Source organism: Dasypus novemcinctus, chromosome 17 (genome assembly GCF_030445035.2).
Source record: "Dasypus novemcinctus isolate mDasNov1 chromosome 17, mDasNov1.1.hap2, whole genome shotgun sequence".
Classification (NCBI taxonomy): domain Eukaryota; kingdom Metazoa; phylum Chordata; class Mammalia; order Cingulata; family Dasypodidae; genus Dasypus; species Dasypus novemcinctus.
Window position 1 is genome coordinate 42,616,260 of NC_080689.1, and position 19,411 is coordinate 42,635,670.

At 37.1% G+C, this 19,411-nt stretch overlaps 2 protein-coding genes across 7 annotated transcripts in view; one reads left to right on the top strand and one right to left on the bottom strand.

The window, feature by feature from the left end:
* ASB3 (ankyrin repeat and SOCS box containing 3) overlaps positions 1 to 19,411 on the bottom strand; it is a 171,420-nt gene that overhangs the window by 129,848 nt on the left and 22,161 nt on the right. For 2 of the 6 annotated variants that reach the window (XM_058278560.2, XM_058278558.2), the window contains exon 1: positions 1,898 to 2,027. The exons of 1 other annotated variant lie outside the window; for it this stretch is intronic. In XM_058278560.2, coding sequence (XP_058134543.1) covers positions 1,898 to 1,908 — 11 coding nt within the window. In that variant the 5' untranslated portion in view covers positions 1,909 to 2,027. Of the gene's footprint in view, positions 1 to 1,368; positions 1,616 to 1,897; positions 2,076 to 19,411 lie in introns of those variants that run through there. 3 more of the 6 variants (XM_071208835.1, XM_071208836.1, XM_071208834.1) reach the window with 3 other exon arrangements.
* On the top strand, positions 2,090 to 11,140 carry CHAC2 (ChaC glutathione specific gamma-glutamylcyclotransferase 2). The gene is made up of 3 exons (XM_004454236.5): positions 2,090 to 2,310; positions 8,068 to 8,103; positions 10,153 to 11,140. The coding sequence occupies exons 1-3, from the start codon at positions 2,176 to 2,178 to the stop codon at positions 10,540 to 10,542; spliced, it is 561 nt and encodes a 186-aa protein (XP_004454293.1). The 5' UTR covers positions 2,090 to 2,175; the 3' UTR covers positions 10,543 to 11,140.

The window sequence follows — 19,411 nt, forward strand, 5'->3', positions numbered from 1 at the left end:
TTTAAAAATTGTCTGCTCCTGAGTGGCACCCTCCCCCTACCTCCAGTGGCTCTGTGCCTTAAGTGTGTCTGCGTGTTTACACCCATTCCTCTAATGGCTGCCCCACACAGGCAGCACTCTGCCTGTCCCAAAATCCGTGGGTTCCAAGGGCTGTGGAGACAATTTGCCAGCGTCCCTGAGGGCCCTGCCCAGCAGCCCCACCCCCAGCTCCACTAACTCCCAGCGCAAACCCAGGAAGCGACTGCCTGCTTGGGGGCCCTGGCCCCTCACGCCCTCGCCCCAGGCCCGGGTCCTTCAGGGTCGAACACTTCCTTGCTTTATTCACATATTTTATAGAATTGTTCACCTGGTTTGAAATAATAAAAAGAAGAAAGGAAAGGAAGGGAGGGAGGAAGGGAGGAAGGGAGGAAGGGAGGAAGGGAGGAAGGGAGGAAGGGAGGAAGGGAGGAAGGGAGGAAGGGAGGAAGGGAGGAAGGGAGGAAGGGAGGAAGGGAGGAAGGGAGGAAGGGAGGAAGGGAGGAAGGGAGGAAGGGAGGAAGGGAGGAAGGGAGGAAGGGAGGAAGGGAGGAAGGGAGGAAGGGAGGAAGGGAGGAAGGGAGGAAGGGAGGAAGGGAGGAAGGGAGGAAGGGAGGAAGGGAGGAAGGAAGGAAGGAAGGAAGGAAGGAAGGAAGGAAGGAAGGAAGGAAGGAAGGAAGGAAGGAAGGAAGGAAGGAAGGAAGGAAGGAAGGAAAGGATCATTTGGTAAAACCTCTTTCCACATACCCAGCCAGTCTCAGGCATGAAGACGGCCCAAGGGGTCTTCCTAAAGAGTATTTCATATTATTACCTTTAACTAGCAGATCTTAACATTTCCTAGGATCCTTGTGCCCTATCAGAAATTCATAAGTTTCCCCAGAAAGATATACATGCATCCCAAATTGTGTATGCCATTTCTGGAGGTTCCCCTTCCAAACCTTGTCCTTCAGCCCCAGATTAAGAACCTTTGCCACAATTTTCTAAGGGAACAGCTCAGAATACTAAAGATGAATACGGTTGTTTTGCAAGAAATGAAGATTAGTTTAGTTTTCACATAAAGGAAGAAAATATTAATGTAACCTGGCAGCCTGTTACCTCAGTCTCCCACTCCAGGGTTAAACAGGAACAAAAGAAACCAGCTTAAGCCAGTCCTATAGGCAATAAAAAAGATGCCCAAGAAGAGCTAAGTCAATACCAATTCAGCACTAAATTCCAATTTAGCAAAGGGGAGCAGGTAAAAACTAAAATGGGAAGCGGTTAATCATAAACTTTTGGGCAGGAAAGTTAGATCTTCTTGGATAGGTTGTAACCTCTGAAGTATCCAATCTATAGAGAAACAGAGGAAGGGCTTGCCTGCTAGGCTTAGGAGTATAAATTGTGTCATTCTTCTTTGTTCGGTGCGTCAGCCACGTTTTCTGGTTGTGCACACCTTCTTGCAAGATTGAGAATAATTTTTTTTTCTTCTCCACAATAGGGTGAGCCTTATTTTCTTCTGGAAGATTTCTTTCTTACAGTTTTGCACGTAAAATTAAATATATAAACATTTCTCAGTGAAAGAGTTGCTCTCTCCCAGCTGTTAAAACTCCTTGTCAATGTTCTGCTTTTATTCAAAAGACAAAAAAAGAGGAAAACTGCTGTAAATAAAGTAAAATACGATTACATTCTCAACTTCCGCGTCCCTGGCAGCTGCAGTATAGGAAGAAATCCAATTTTCAAATTTCTACATGCCGACAGCCGTGCTCACACGTCACTTCTCAGTATCTAAACAGCACAAGCTAAGACTTCTGCCCTTTCTCCCATCTTACGTTAGTGAAAAAGCAGGCAGTTCTAATTTAAAGCCACAAATCTCCCAAAAGGACTAGGGAATTGTAGTTGTACGCACACGTGCACCATAAGATGGCTCAAGCGATTTAAGGAAGCTGCATCAGAATCCGTTGCTTACTTGACTTCCAAGTAAAGAAATGAAATAATGTTGACAAAATGGGAAAACGACCTTCAAAATAACAAGTCTCAGTATGCTTTGCGCCCTTAGCAGTAGAGGAGCCGTCGCGCCTGCGCACGCGCAGCCGGTTACTCGCGTCCAAGAGACTGCATTCCTTGCCAGCGAGACTTAGACCGCAGCAAAGGGATCCGGCCCGGCGGTAGCGTAGAAGGAGAAGGATGTGGGTTTTTGGTTACGGGTCCCTGATCTGGAAAGTGGACTTCCCCTATCAGGACAAGCTGGTGGGGCACATCAGTGGCTACAGTAGGCGCTTCTGGCAGGGCAGCACGGACCACCGCGGGGTCCCCGGCAAGGTGAGGAGCCAGCAACCCATCCCCACCCCCAGGCTCATTACCCCACAGCGCCGCTCCCCAACTCCTAACCCAGCCGCGCGGGACCCAGACCCAAATGCGTCACGGGAACAGAGCAGGTGGAGTGGGGGGAACGGGGAGTGCCGGCTACGCTGTTAATATTTGTGTATCCTCTTTGGCCACCTGCCTTCCCAAATCAGGGGCATTCCTTCCGAAACCTTCAAGACGCTGGTGGCTACAAATTTTTTAAAGAGGCGAGACGCGGAAGCAGAGACACACAAAGGGCTGGGAGGGGAACCTATACCTTGGCAACCTCTGCCTTTTAAAAAAATGGCAGAATAGACAGGAAGATGTCACTACGAAAATCAACTAAAATCCAGCTTTTTAGCAATTAAATTTATTGGCATTTCTGTATTCTGGCAGACTTTCACTGGTTTGTTACTTCTGGTATTTCTTAAAACTTTTCCAAACACTTTATTTGATGACATCTAAGGTCGCAGAAATACTAGTTTCCAAAATTCTTTATTTTTATTAAGTAGCTTACTTTGATCACTTTAGTTGTCAGTTACAGCGAAATTAAAATTAGTTCCTGGTTTAAGTAACACAGTACCAAACCCATTACTATAGCCACCATTTTTTAAAATGTTACTTTCTCAATGTCCATCCTTAATTATGAATGTGAAATTTAAGTTCTTTGATACATTTTTCAGTTAGTCATACAAAGACTCATCTCAATAGACATATACAGAGAATTAGTAGCAGCTTACTACTTGTGCAAATCAGCCTTGTATTGCATACCAGCCTTGTACTGGATCCAAAACAACAGCCTTTAATCCCTAATGAAAACTACATTTTGAGTAACTAATAATTTGGTTATCTTGGACACTAGTTTTAGTTAACTTTCCAACTTTTACAAGAGTTACAAAATTTAGTTTTGCTTATATGTTATCTGAACTACTCTGTGAAGATTTATTTGAGCTTCATTACTGTGTTTTTTGTAAAAAAAGAAATGAATATTGGCCCCAAAGCACAAAATCTAAAACACTAGTAATCAGATCCAGGAAGAGTTAGTGGTTAATTCCAAAGAAATACCTGCAGTCATGGAAAAGGGAAGAGAGTCTCCAGAGTAGTTTGCACTTGCTCAAAAAAGGGACAGGATTAAAATCACGAAAAGAACCTGAGTTAAAAGCCATTCTACCTCAACTAGAGTTAGTCAATTAAGGATTTTCTTTACAGTATACTGACATATTGAGATGGTGGACTGAATGACTTGAAAAGGGAGGTGTGACTTAGGGTAAATGCATATTTATAGGCCAAAAGAAAGTTCATGACCAAAGTATCTCCAAGAATGTTATAAAACAATATTTAAGACTTTACAGAACTAAGTTAAATAAAATGCCTTTTGAATTGTCAGTTTTGATGTAGACACTTAAAACTGCCATTCTGAAAAGAAAAGCGTTAGGCCAACCTCCCATTTTAATGTCTTAGGTATAAAATATTTATGTATGTGGTTATAAGAGCATATTTTGTTACTCTGATCTCAACCAGAATGTATGATGTGTTTGTACATAGCACATCAAGATATGCACAGTCTGAAGAGACTGATGACAAGAAATTGTCAATAGAAAACTTCATGATTCTTTAAAAGGAGAAGAGAACTATAAAAGCCAATATCTATTTTCACTAAATTCAAGTATCTATTTGTACTTAAATTAACTAAAATATAGCAAAGAAAAGTTACGGGGAAAAATTGCAATGGCTGGTACTTTTATACTTACTTTTATTTAAAGAATCCATCATAGCAAATTAAAGGAAAATCTAAGTACAAAACAATTCCTAAATGTTTATACTGTTGTTGTTTTTTAACTGAAAAGAAATCATAATTTTTTACTTCACATTTTTTCGTTATAATGGGTTGCCAGTCTTCTATAGATGTTAACTGTCTGACAAACAAGAACACAAAATGCTGCAGAAATATCCAGCAAATTAAAAGGATGACATAGGTACTATATAGGACCATGTTTTTTATAGCAACATGTACTCCTGATAAATTAGTCATCAGAAATGGCTTCTCATTAACTTGAAATGTGGTATTACTAAAGTATTTGGCTCATTTCCACAGTGCTATGTGACATATGTGGGAAAAATACTCATCTTACCTGCTTTAGTAAATTATGCTTTTTAACTACATTAAACTTTAAACATCCCATTTGTATATCAAAAGTGAGAGTTTCCCACCAGGTTTTTTTAAAAGTGGGAAAGATTTTTCAAGCATCAAAGAGAATATATTACAATTTCAAAAAGGAAACATTTTAATACTAGAGATACCAGGAACATTTACTAAATCCATTGCTTTTCTAGATCAGAAACAATACTCATTACCCAGTGAAAAGGCATCGTTACTAAAATATTTCATATCTTTCAATTCCATTCAGCTTCAAAGACCCTCTTTTTCAGTTTCAAGTCCAACAAATCACTTCATTATATTTATAATTTCATACTGTTTCTCAATAACATTTATTGTAGGGGGCAAAAAGCTTAAGATTTTACAAAATATTTTCAAGTTAATTTATCAGTTGTGCCAATATTATTTCATATCTGTATAAGCAGTCACAGGGTCCCAGTTAGTTTCCCTAAAAATGACTTCCTGCATTCTCCGGGTTTTTTCTCTCTGCCACCACCCAAGTCCAGGACTTGACAACCCTACATCCTCCCCTCTACAATTACTACTGACTACATACCTGGGTAGAGACCTATGTAAACAATAGGTTATAGGGGCTATAAAGGGAAAGTAATAAAAGGAACAATGAGAGTTTAAGAAAAGGAACTGCTAAATCCACCTGGGAGTCAGCCAAGGCTTTATGGAGGTAGTAGCAGGAGGGTATCTCAGGAATATAAACGGAGGAAGGGCATTCCATTATAGGCACCAGCACATTCAAAGATATGAAGATGTGTAAGAGTTACAAATAATTCAGTACAGTCTGAGGGGAAAAGTGGTAAGAAATGAGGTTTGTAGTTGTCATGCTACAGAATTTTTATTTTATCCGATGGAATATCACAGCCCTGAAGAATCTGAAGCACAGTACTGACTGGCCCGATTTTCACACCGGAAAATCATTTTGAGGCCCACATAGAAAACATACTAGAGCAAGGGTTCTTAACTTTTTTTCATGGACCCTTTTGCCAGTCAGGTGAAATGAATACTACTGTAATTGATTTATTGCATATATTCATAAGTGAAGGAAATGCTAGATTTCAGCTAGAGGTCAGAGAAAATAAGTTGCTGTTTTTCACTTCAAGCTCACAAACCCCTGAAATCTTCCATGGACCCCTTGGGGATCCATGGACACCTGGTTAAGAACCGCTGGACTAGAGGGAAGCAAAACTAGAGGCAGGAAGGCAAGGAGATCCCTAAGGAGAGTACTGAGGGTCGAAGAGGAACCAGATTCAGAAGATATTCAAAAGACAGCTGCCAAGAATTGATGGGCTGGGGAGACGAGGAGAGGTGGAGTCCACAACTAACTTGGACCACTAACATTTCTTACACATTATCTTCCTCTTTCCACTCTAATTGCATACTACATGCTTTACCAAACTAATCTTCCCCAAACACTTCTTTTATCAAGTCAGTCACCTGCTGTTCAGCCACCAGTAGCTCTTCCTTTCAGTTTTTCCCAACTATCAGGGGGTTCTTATTTTCCATTGGCCCCTAAATTCAACTCCTCCCTTTTGCTGTTCAAATCTGATTGTACCCTGTTTTACCAGTCATCTTTCTGAATTGTCTGTCCCATATGTGGGGACACTCTGCTCACAGTTATACTGCTGTAGACCCTCACTAGTGAATCATGAGTTAGAGTGCCTTTTCGTCAGAATTCTCTCTTCCTCTCTGGCCACTTAAGACCCAGAATTCTTAAGCACTTAATAAATAACATACACTCCTACTTACATCACATGTTAGTTTGTATTGCATAATTATACTGTAAGATCTTGGAAGCAAGAATCAAAGCTTTATCTTCTTTACAACACAGAGTAGGCATTCAGTAAATGGTTAATTTACTTTGAAATTGAAATATGGTAATACTTTTCAGCAATATATGTATGCTTATTGTAGCATTATCTTAAAAAGAAAACAAATCAGAAATCTAAATAACTAACAAAGCAGAAATATTTAGTTATCAAAGTTGGAATATTTGCAATTATTAAAATTTGAGATTAACAGAGAAATGTAATTAAATGAGAAATCATAATCCAAAATCTCATATGTTCAATGATTCTGAAATATCCATACATATGGACAAAGACTAGAAGAAAATATAAGAAAGATGACACAAATATCTGAATTATTTGTGCTCATGTATGCCAGAAAAAGGGTGTATAAGTAGGTAAAACTGTGGCTTACAATTCAGCATTCTCACTAATTATGTTAACATGTCAGCAGTCAGACATATAGCCTTTGGCCCCAGGTAGGAATTTTAAGAAGAAAAGCTTGCAGCCATTGGCTTCAGTAACCTCTGTGGCTTAAATTATGAAATAATCCAAGTCTGGATTTCCTTTAAGGCTTTCAACTAATAAAGATTATTTTTTTCAGTTTTTGAAATAAGAAAAGTTTGTTTTGGCCTTGTAATATCTCATTCCAGTCTCAACCTGAATGAAGTCAAGTTTCTTTTCATACTACACTTTTCTTTTAATAAATAAAAGTATCTCTTACTTAAATAACTATTATTAACCCGTGTTAAAATCAAAATGAAAAAATAAAATTACCTGGAACACCGTATGTATATAACTCATATATACAAGGAACTATATGAATAGGCCAGTTGTTCTAATATTAACCCCTAGGTAGGACAATGTCAAGGTCATTTATTAATGTGAAAAAGGAACAAGGCCTAACTGGATGTACCCATTACCATATAGAAAGGTTAGAGCATTTCGCAACATCAAAAGTGTAAGTCATACATTATTCTACTTGCACTTGAGATCTCTTAGCATGCCTTGATAGCAGCGCTTCTCAACGTGATCCCAAACCAGTGCCGTTGGCATTACCTGGGAATTTGATCCAAATGCAGTTTTCAGACAACCCTAGGCCTTACAATATGTATTTATCAAGTCCTCCAGGTAACTTTGAGCTATGCTAAAGTTTACTTTCTTAAAGGAAAGCACTCTAGAACATTATATTCTGTTCTCTAATGAAACTATTAACAATCTTTTTTATTCTCCAAAGGGAAGATGACCAGAACTTTTTTTAGTTGTCGCTTCAGTTTGCTTTTCATTTTAGATGAGCCTTAAGTTATAGCTGTTTTTTTTTTAATATATCCATTTTAAGTGAACATAATATAGTAATATATAAAAACTAACAGGGAGCAGATGTAGCTCAAGTGGTTGAGCGCCTGGTTCCTATGGTTGAAGTCCTAGGTTTGATCCCCAGTACCTCCTAAAAACAAAACAAATACACAGAAAAAACAATTCTCATTGGGGAGATGTAGCACAGTGGTTAAGCGCCTGCTTCCCATGTACAAGGTCCTGGGTTCAATCCCTGGTAACCTCCTAAAAAAAAAAAAAACTGATGAAAATCTTTTAGAATGGGCCAATATAGATTTTCTTACTTCACTTTAAACTTTATCATAAAAATAAGTACTCAGTATGGGCAAATGGAGTTAGAATACATCAACAATAAATTGCTAACAGTCTTTCAGTTACTTAATGAACTATAATTCAGAAAAAAATGTTTTTATTTTTATTTTTTTACTTTTTTTAAAACAGCCTGGAAGAGTTGTGACTCTTGTTGAAGATCCTGGGGTATGGTATAATTATTCTTTTTGTATAAGTCTTTAATCATATAAAGTGTTAAAAGATGTTTCTCAGTTTTAATGACCAATGAAATGTTATTAACAATCATAACAGACAACATGAACTACCCGAGGTCTAAAATTCCTCTTTGTATTTGTTTCTTTTCATGTCTTTGGAAAATGACAGTGGACAAAGCTGCAGATGCAGGATGCAGGGTAGACAACAAAATGAAATCATATGGCCTGTAGCTTTTTTTTCCCTTTAGGAGTTTGCTGACTAAGAATTTTACAGACAGCCCAGATAGTTTCAGATTAGCATTAATAATCAAGTGGAACCCTTAAAGCACCACCCATATTTGCTAGGAATCTAATCATATCAGCAGAAATCCAAGTCAGAAATTCTTTCTTTGTCTAATTGTATTAATATTACCTGATACAGTGTGCTTTTCAAGCAGGTTTAGAGCACGAACAAAAAACTTTTTCACCTGATAATCCTTCGTTTCTTAAATATTTTCAGTCATTTTGCTGGGATATGGATTCACAAGTTTATTTTGTGAAATTAAAGGTTTAAGTTTGGAAAATTCTTTGATGTACAAAAATCAAGCAGCTATCAACAGCAGATAAATAATAGTGTGGATTAGGAAATGCTTTCATAATTTACACTAGGAAAAATGTCTATAAAAAATACTTCAAACTGGTTAACTATCAGTCCTAATTTAGTTAATAAACACTTTGTTTATAAATATTGTTTCTACAGAATCAATTCATTCAGAAAGCTGCGTAGCAACCTAATGTTGACTAATTAAAATTATCCATTAAATCTGTATTATAAACCATGAATCTTGCTTATATCAAAGATATTTTATTAATACTAAAAAAAGAAACTCTCATTTAAGTTCTTTCCAGCCGAAGTACATTGCTTCTTCTGAAACTTTGTTCATAGATTAACTTGACAAAAGAGGGTGTCATAGTATTTTGGATGCTGTAATTTACAAAAGATATTTCATAGGCCATTAACAAAGGAACAAAATAAAATGAATCTGCTATAGACTAAGCTAATTGATTCCTTTATTACAGCGCTTTTAAAACATAGAATTCTTTCTTCAAGCAAGGAAACACCCAATATGTAAAAGGATAAAAGTGACAGTCACCTCTGATTGAAGAGGAATGGGGTATCAAAGCCTTCCTAGCCAGCACCCAAAAAGTCATATCCAGACAGTCCCTGCAGTAGGCTCCAGGTTGTAAACTACTACTTTGTACCATAAATGGCATGTTTAGGTGCTTAAAGCTTTAGAACTATATTTTTTAAGGACAAAGAAAACCTGATATTTTTCATTTCAGTCCCTTTAAAAAGAAAGCAAAAGGCCTAATTAAAAAGTAAAACTTAAAAAGCAAAGATAAATATCCTGCTATGCTTATGACATAAAGAAATTATTTTTTCAGAATAATTTTAAATGACAATTTCCTTACGTGAAGCAAAACCACACTAAAAAGAATATACAAGATACCTTCCTAGATCCCAACACATCTTCATCTACAGTTATCCCTTCCACAATGCGACATTCCCCATCATAATTTCAATATATTGCTGGTTGGCATAAGTAATTAAATGAGAATTTTGCAGAAACCATGAACAAAGTGTGAAGGTCAGCAGATACAGAAAAAGTTTAGGGAACTTTAAAGATCATTTTCTTAATGCCTTTTGTTATGCAATCAATATGTTCAGTAGTATTCTCCTCAGATTTATTTCATTTTTAAAAATTTTTGTATGTATATTTTTTCTTTTTTTTCATATAGTATTTTTACTTAACATTGACCTACATATAGTCTATGACCAACTCCTTAACCCAAATTTTACAATAAGGTATTGCAAACATCTCATAAAAGGAAAAGAAAAAATTCAGACTTCTGTGGTACAATGGGAGGACCAAAAAATGTTATGCAGATTCTCCAGGTTGCAGGGGCACTGCGCCCCTAACCCCCATTGTGTGGAAGGGATAACTGTATTTATTTAGCCTTGTAAATGCTAAATAATGTATTCTTTTCATTTTTTCCACAGGGTTGTGTATGGGGTGTTGCTTACAGACTGCCAATAGGGAAGGAAGAAGAAGTAAAAGCATACCTTGACTTCAGAGAGAAAGGAGGCTACAGGACCACAACAGTCGTTTTTTATCCAAAAGATCCCATCACAGAACCATTCAGTGTGTTGCTATATATTGGAACATGTGATAATCCTAATTATCTTGGTCCTGCCCCTCTGGAAGACATTGCTGAACAAATTTTTAATGCTACTGGTCCAAGCGGAAGAAATACAGAATATCTTTTTGAACTTGCAAATTCTATTAGGAATCTTGTGCCAGAAGAAGCAGATGAGCATCTTTTCTCTTTGGAAAAATTAGTAAAGGAACGTTTAGAAGGAAAACAATCTCAGTTGCATATAAAAACTTAATCATTGACTTTTCAAAGCAAGCAGAGCTTTTAGTCTTCAGAAAACAGCTTCAGGGCACAATGGGAATATGATTTGGAAATGTATTTTCTTGAAGATCTTAATTTATTTTTATGTTGAATTTAGAATACCTTCTAATATGTAATTTGATTGCAAATGTCCTCAAACACATATTCAAAATATTAAGATATAAAGAAAAATTCAAGTTTTAATAATATGCATGATTTTCTAATATTGAACTGTTGCTCATCAGGCATGAGTTCTTTAGAAAAACACAGTGATGGGCTTAATTTAGTTCTTTTCATCAGAGTAAAAATGATCCTATTGTTTCATATTACAACACTTTTAAAGTTAGAAAGAATTAAACCAGAAGTACAGTAAATATGGTAAGGTTATGCCTTCACTATGTGCTATACTATAATTCTATAACCATGGTTTAAAATATAAAAGCTTAAAGTAATATGTAATTAGAAATGTAAAGTAACAGAAACAAGATTTTGGACTTAATTGTGAATTTCTTGTATTCAAGTATTAAGTGAAATCCTTTTAAATTTAAGCCAAAAAATAGCATTTTTAATATAAAATTTCCTTAGAATTATAATATCCTATATTCTTTACTTTTTTAATAGACACGTTTTAATTACTACATAGAAAAAATTCATTAAGGCTATGTATGAGAACACAAATTACATTATACAAGTCATGTTCTGTAACAATTAGTCTGTCATTAACTTTGTATTAATCTTATAGTAAAACAAAAAAGAGGGTTTTTCTAATTTTACAAATTGGTGGTTATATGTGTAGTCACTCTATAATATCACTTAACCTTATAATTTTTTTCTATTTTTCTCATCCTTCACAGAAGTTTTTTCAACTACCTAGTGTTTCACTTCCTTATCATTGTATCTCAAAGCCCCCTCCAAACTTACTTTACTCTGCAGTACTTAGTGTAGTCAAGTTGTCAATACCCCCCTTCCTGATTCAACCCGAAAATCTTACTTTTCATCAGTCTTAATCACTCTGATATATGAGATGCTTGACAAGCATCCCCGTCACCAAGACCAAAGAGCATAACATTTCATTCTATTTCTACCTAGAATTCTTAGAGTGTTCTTCATCAGATGCACAAGCTCATTGAATCATGACCTTCAGTTACCATTTTAATTTAGATAGCTTCCAATCTTTAGCCTTTCAACCTCTTCATAACTCTGTATTTGTAAGGCATCTCCAATTGAGTTACACAAACCTCTGAAACTTAATATACAAAAACAGCATTCATCTTTTCCAATTAGAAGATGCTTGTCCTATATTGCATCACTACACATTGATACACATTAAATGCTGAACAATGGTTAGAAAAGAAAAAACAACCACGTTTAACATACTCATATCAATTTATAAGCTTTTAGAGAAAATGATTGTTATTTTTACAATCTATACAAAATGTATTTGTGCCTTATTTATATTCACTTTTAGTCTAAATTACTAAAAGCTATATGTAACCTTTCTTAAGGACAAAGCAAAGTTAGCAGGAAAGCCCCATATCCTATCTGTCATCTGGCTTAAAAGGTTACATGTGATATACATGCACAGTATGAATGAACCTTGAAAACAGTGTGCTAAATAAAATAAGTCAGGAACAAAGGACCACATATAGTATAAGCCCACTTATATGACTAAGCAAATTCATGGAGATGAAAAATAGATTAGAGGTTTCCACAGGTTAGGGGAAGGAGGTAGAGGGAGTTATTCATTGCTTAATGGGTAAAGAGTTGTAGTTTGGGTGTTGAAAAAAATTTAGTAATAGGTGGTGACGGTAGCACAACATTATAAAAGTAATGCCATTTAATTATATGCTTGAAACTGGCCAATTATATGTATACAAGTTTATTTATATGCACACACACAAATATATATCACCACAATTAAAAAAAAAATAGGAAGAAATCTAAAACAAAAATATATGTATAAAGACATAGTAACCAGTAAGAATAGCAGGACTAATCAGAAGGGAACTCTATGAACCTGTAGGAAACTACGAAAAAGTATAAGTACAAAAGATATGTACCAGTATAACCATGTGGTTATGCTGTATCCTTAAAGATACTGTATTATTAATTTAGTAGAAAGAATAAATTAGAATTTAGCAGGGGAAATGGTTACATGATGTTAAGACCTGTCCATCAAATATGAACTAGAATATTTCTCACCTGAAATAAGAACCTTACAATACAGCAAAAACCGAGTTTCTCACCTCTTCTCCTTGCCTCCAATCTTCTTTCCTCTTTCCTGTACATTCCTACTGTGCACTCAGAATTATCTTCCTTAAACATGGAACTAGACTTATCAGTAATCAAAAATGCCTCCCCACTGCATACAAAATAAAGTCCAAATCCTTAATATGGCATTCAACTATTTAAAATGTGGTGTCAGCATATTTGGCAACTTTTATCTCCCACTAATGCACCCATACTCCAGTCACACTATCTTCCTCATCCTTTAAAACCCACCTCAAGTGGGACAAATGATACGCAGGAAGCAATGACAATGCCCCAGGACCACCAAGATGAATAAAATAGGTCCCAGCTATCAAGAACCATATTTGGTGGGGAGACATGCAAAAAAAAAAACAATGTTAATTAGCAAAGGATGTGATGTAAAATACAATTAGAATACAGATAGGCAAATTATTAATTCAAACTGTAAGATCTGAAAACTTCATAGAAAAATTAAGGTTTTCATGGATCTAAGAATAGCAGTTAATACTTAGTTAACATTTCTTACATAGGCCAAATTGTTTTCCAAAGCTTTACATATATATTAAGTCATTTAATCTCCATTTTCTTAGATGATGAACATCAGTGATAAAAAGAGTTTAAATAAAATAAACAATAAAATTAGCTACCATTTACTGAATACTTACAACTGTGCTAAGCACTGAAAAGGAACAGAATGGAATTAACACTTCTAATTTAAAAAATAAAATGTGAGAGATGGCAGATGGTAGCTATCTCATTTTATACTTCCATTTGTAGGTTTTAAACCCAATAACATCCTTTCCTAAAACAAGATCATTTAATTATCCATATCTTACGGAATAATTATTAATGTAAGCAAAATTAATCTTTGCCCAATTTTCTCAACACATACCTACAACTCTTTCTAAGGCAAACTAATAATCACATGCATTTTCCTCCCCTTCCCATCAAAATCCCATTGACATGTACTCATTCATTCTGAAAAACAAAAAAAATGTGAGATTTTATTGAGGATTAATCCAATGCAAAGAAAGGTACAGTCCAGAACACATACACACAAGAAGACAGTTTTGCCATGTGGGACACATTCCTGTCAGCAGAGCCTTGAAAGTTATCAAACTTAGAATCAGCAAGTATAGAAAGCAAGAAGGGTCTGTGGGACTGAAGTCAGAATACCTAAATGATGTACATGAAACAGCCAAGCTAGATCTTTTCCCAAATCTTCACCCAAAGAAAGCCTAATAGCAACAATGTTAGTTTTTGTGCTAAAACCACATCTGTTTTGTTTTATTTTGTTTTTATTTTTGTTTTTTCAATTCAACAAACTACTATGGAAACATTAGATCATCTTGTGTTCCACAGTAAAGTCTATAAAGGGATAATAAAATTAAAGAATATTTCCCAGTCAACAAATAGAGAACTTGCGGAATGCCATTAAGGATGAATGACAAAAGATCCACACCTAGAAACAGTCCCATAAAATATAGAACCAATGATAAGAGTCTAAAATGTTACAAAGGATGTTACAATGGATGCTAAAAGGCAACAGAATATCTCCTAAAGTTCTGATGAAAACTAAATTGTTTTGAACTAAGAATTCTATTCTCAAACTATTAATTAAATATGAAGGCAGCAGATTTCGGGAAGATGATGTCAGAATATGTAGGCTGGGATCACTCTCTCACAAAAACAATGGTGGAAGGGCAAAAAGCTGTCCAAGAGACCTGCTCTAGGAATCTGCAGAACAGGAGAGTGCTGCACAACCCCAAGGAGAGTGAGACACGGAGAGGTGCAGAAGCCAAAACAACTGTAAGCTGCTAAACCCCACGGCCAGGAAGGCACCCATCCCCTACCCTCAAGGCGAACACCCTGTATAAAAGCCATGACTCACTGAAGCCAACTGAGAGGGGAACAGGCATCTTCCTCCCTGGGAAGAAGGAGGGTGCAGCAGAGGACAGAAAGTGGTTTCTCTACAGTAAATTTGGCCAGCAGAGCCCACTTTGAATCTAGGCTCTGACCAGACCAGAGTCACAGGTAAGTGGTGGTTGAAAGAGTCACTTCCATGGGAAGATTCACCAGTAGGTGCCATCTGCTGGTCTGCCATAAAACTGCAAGGGAAAAAAACTGCTTTTAGAGATCTCTTGTCCCAAACTAGTGGGGGCAGATCTGTACCCCATTAGTGAGAACCTGGCCCTATTTTGATAAATTAAGCTAGGCAATTTTTAAAACATACAATAACCAAAAGTCAAAGAAGAGTCATGAAATAAAACCACTAGACGAGAGAGAAACTGCCAGTAAATTCACAAACATATTCAGATACCTAAACATCAGCAAAAAATTGCAAGCCATACTAAGAAACAAGAAAAGATGGTTCAGAAGAACTTGAAAGTCTGCAAAGAAGAGTAACAGAGCTTATGGGAATGCAAAACACAATGGATGATATTAAAAACACATGAAATGCATATAACAGATTTGAAATGATTTTGAACAATTAATGAAATTGAGGACAGAACATCTGAATTTGAAAAGACAGGAGAACAGAAAGAGAACGGAAAAAATGAAACAAGGTCTTGGGGAATTGAATGACAACATGAAATGCACAAACATATGCATTATCAGTGTCCCAGAAGGAGAAGGGAACAGAAAAGGAGCAGGAACAATACTGCAAGAAATAATGGCAGAAAACATCCCATCCCTTATGAAAGACAAAAATATCAATATCTAAGAAGGACAATGCACACCAAACAGAATTAATCCAAATAGACCTACTCGAAACACCTACTACTCAATATGACAAATACCAGAGAAAAAGAAAGGATTCTGAAAGCAGCAAGAGAAAAGCAATACATCACATACACAGGAACCTCAATAAGAAAAGTACTGATCTTTCATCAGAAACCAAAGAGGCAAGAAGAAACTGGGATGGTGTATTAAAGGTACTGAGAGAGAAAAACTACAAGTCAAGAACTCTTTATCTGGCAAAATTGCCCTTCAAATATGAGGGTGAGTTTAAAGTCTTCACAGAAGAACAAAAACAGAGTATGTTACCAAAAGACCAGATTTACAAGAAATACTAAAGGGAGTGCTATAGCCTGAAAGGAAAAGACAATGGTGGGAGACTTGGAGAAGAGTATGAAAATTATTAGTAAGGGTAACTTAAAGGGAAAAAGACAGACAATAGTAAGATATGACAAGGAAATCCAAAGGGTAAAATAGATGAATTAATACATTCACTATAATAACAATGAACATTATGGATTGAATTCCCCAATAAAATACATGAATGGATAAAAATTTCAGGCTATCTATAAGCAGTCTACAATAGACTCACCACAGAGGTAAGGAGAGAAACAGGTTGAAAGTGAAAAGTTAGAAAAAGATATTCCTTACAAAGAGTAATAAAAAAATATCTGAAGTAGCAATACTAGTATCAGACAAAATAGATTTTAAATGCAAACCTGCCATAAAAGATTAAGAAGGTAATTATATATTAATAAAAGGGGAAATTCACCAAAAAGAAATAATTATAATAAATATTTATGCACACACTCACAAAATTGAAGGGAGAAATAGACATCACTACAATAAAAGTTGGAGACTTCAAAAACACCACTCTCAGCATTGGACAGACAATCTGTACAGAAGATAAGCAAATAAAGAGCCTGAATAATATGATAAATGAACTAGACCTAAAAGACGTTTATAGATCATTACAACCCAAAACAGAAGGGTGCTCATGCATCCTTCTCAAGCACAGACCATATATTAGGTCACAGGATAGGTCTCAATAAATTTTAAAAGACTGAAGTAATACAAAACACTGTGTCTGACCATAATGGAATGGAGCCAGGAATCTGTAATGGATAGAAAAAAGGGGAATTCAAAAATATATGGAGATTGAACAATACACTCTTAAAATAATTAGTGGGTCAATGAAGAAATTGAAAGAGACATCAGTAAATATCTTGAGATGAAGGAAAACAAAAACACAATGAAAAAATTCATGGGATAGACTCACAACCAGCAAGATGGTGGCAGAGTAAGGCGCTCCTAGAGTCAGCTTGTGCTACAAGGCAGTTAGTAATCACCCAGAGCTATCTAAAGCACCTGTCTGGGGACTCCAGGGGACCAGAAGAGCATCCTGCAATTTCCTTAAAAGAATGGAAGGAGGAGACTGCCCATCTGCAGAGAAGATTTGTAGGTAGAGCACTCCACACAGAGGTGGCCGATACCTTCCTCCACTGCAGCACAAGCCACCTTGGGAGCTATGTGATGGCTAGAATTGGAAGCTCCACTTCCCAAAAACCGGGGAGGAAGAGATGGTTGGGCACCACCTTCAGCTACTGATTAGTTCATTTGGCAAAATGAAGTATAAACCTAAGAACAGTTAGAAGTTTGAACCTATCCAAGTCAGAAAGAGGCTGGCAGCCACCATTTTAACTCTGCCCCCTGCATGGAGGTAAGCAGGGCTGATTGAAAATAACAGTGACAGCAATGACCGGCTTATTTTACTCAGATCAGACTGCAGCTCTAGCCTAGGGTTCAGCCCCACCTCTGGCAGAGAGAAAGTTGGCGGGAACTGCACAAGTCTCTCCAGTAACCACAGGTACATTCAGATGGCACAGACCAAATAGTCTGAAGTCTACTGGGGCAAATGTGGTCATTTTGGACCCACATGATATGTATTGCTGCCTACACCTGTAGCTACAATCCCTGCCCCAGGCAGGGGAGTAAGGGGTATGAAGCTTCATCAGTCTCTCTGGGCAACAACAGTCAAGGCCCACATGTCTTGGATTATTATACATGGCTGTGGCTCTATCCCTATCCCTTGCAAAGGAGAAAAGTGGGAGAAGCTTCACTGGTCCCTGGGGCAATGCAGGCAGCCTCAGCCTCCATAGCTTACAGCACCAACTATATCCTCAGCTCCTACTAGATAACCAGCAGGGGAGAAAGGGCAAGAAAGCCCTTAACTAAAGAGAGGAACTACACCAGAATAAATACATATAGTAAGCCAGATGCCAAGACACCAACAAAAAATTATAAGCCACACCAAGGAAAAGGAAGATATGGCCCAGTTAAAGGAAAAAGATAAGTATCCAGATAACATAAAGGAGTTGAGACACCTAATCACAGACGTTCAAACAAATCTCCTTAATATTTCAATGAGATAGCTAAAGAGATTAAGGATATTAAGACACTGGATGAGCACAAAGAAGAATTTGAAAGCCTACATAGAAAAATAGCAGAACTTACGGGAATGAAAGGCACAATAAATAAAATTTTAGAAATATTAGAATCATATAAGCACAGATTTGAGGAGGCAGAAGAAAGGATTGATGAGCTTGAAGAAATGGCCTCCTACAGCGAAGACAGAAGAGAGCAGATGAAGAATGGAAAAAATTGAACAAGATCTCAGGGAACTGAACAACAGCAAGAGACATATAAACATACACATCATGGATGTCCCAAGAGAAGAAAAGGGAAAAGAGCAGAAGGAATATTTGATGAAATAATGGTAGAAAATTTCCCAACCCTATTGAAGGGCATAGACATCTGTGTTCAAGAAGCACAACATACTCCCTTCTGAATAAATTGGAATAGACCAACTCTGAGACACACTAATCAGAATGTCAAATGCCAAAGACAGAATTCTGAGAACAGCAAGATAAAAGCAATGCATAACATAAAAGGCAAAAAGACAGTGGTATGTTTAAGATACTGTAAAAAAAAAAAAAACACTTCTGGCCAAGCATCTTATATCTGCCAAGACTGTCTTTCAAAATGAGGGTGAGTTTAGAATATTTTCAGATAAAACAGAGAGTTTGTAACCAAATAGCTGGCATTGCAAGAAATACTAAAGGATATACTCCAATCTGAAAAGACAAGAGAGACTTGGAAGAGTCTAGAAATGAAGATTATATCAGGACAAGTAACTAAAAGTATCAAGAGTCGGAAGCGGACACGGCCCAGTGGTTAGGGCATCCGTCTACCACATGGGAGGTCCACAGTTCAAACCCCAGGCCTCCTTGACCCGTGTGGAGCTGGCCCATGCACAGTGCTGATGCATGCAAGGAGTGCCCTACTAAGCAGGGGTGTCCCTGCCTAGGGGAACCCCACGCGCAAGGAGTGCGCCCCGTAAGAAGAGCCACCCAGCACGAAACAAAGGCAGCCTGCCCAAGAATGGCGCCACACACACGGAGAGCTGACGCAGCAAGATGACACAACAAAAAGAAACAGAGATTCCCATGCCACTGACAACAACAGAAGTGGACAAAGAACACACAGTAAATGGACGCAGAGAATAGACAACTAGGGGGAGGGGGAGGGGAGGTGGGAGAGAAATAAAAATAAATCTTTGGGGAAAAAAGTCTCAAGAGTGGTGAAAATAAAATACGACAGATAAAACCCAAAGGTCAAAATGGGTTAAATAAGAACTTCCTTTATAGTAATAACATTAAATGTTAATGGATTAAACTCCCCAATCAAAAGACACAGACTGGCAGAATGGATAAGAAATATGGGGAAGCGGACTTGGCCCAATGGATAGGGCGTCCATCTACCACATGGGAGGTCTGTGGTTCAAACCCCGGGCCTCCTTGACCCATGTGGAGCTG

Coding starts and splice junctions, on each gene's coding strand:
- CHAC2 (XM_004454236.5), top strand. CDS start 2,176: ATGTGGGTTTTTGGTTACGGGTCCCTGATCTGGAAAGTGGACTTCCCC. Junction 2,311..8,067: donor ACCGCGGGGTCCCCGGCAAG/GTGAGGAGCCAG, acceptor TTTTTAAAACAG/CCTGGAAGAGTTGTGACTCT. Junction 8,104..10,152: donor CTCTTGTTGAAGATCCTGGG/GTATGGTATAAT, acceptor TTTTTTCCACAG/GGTTGTGTATGGGGTGTTGC.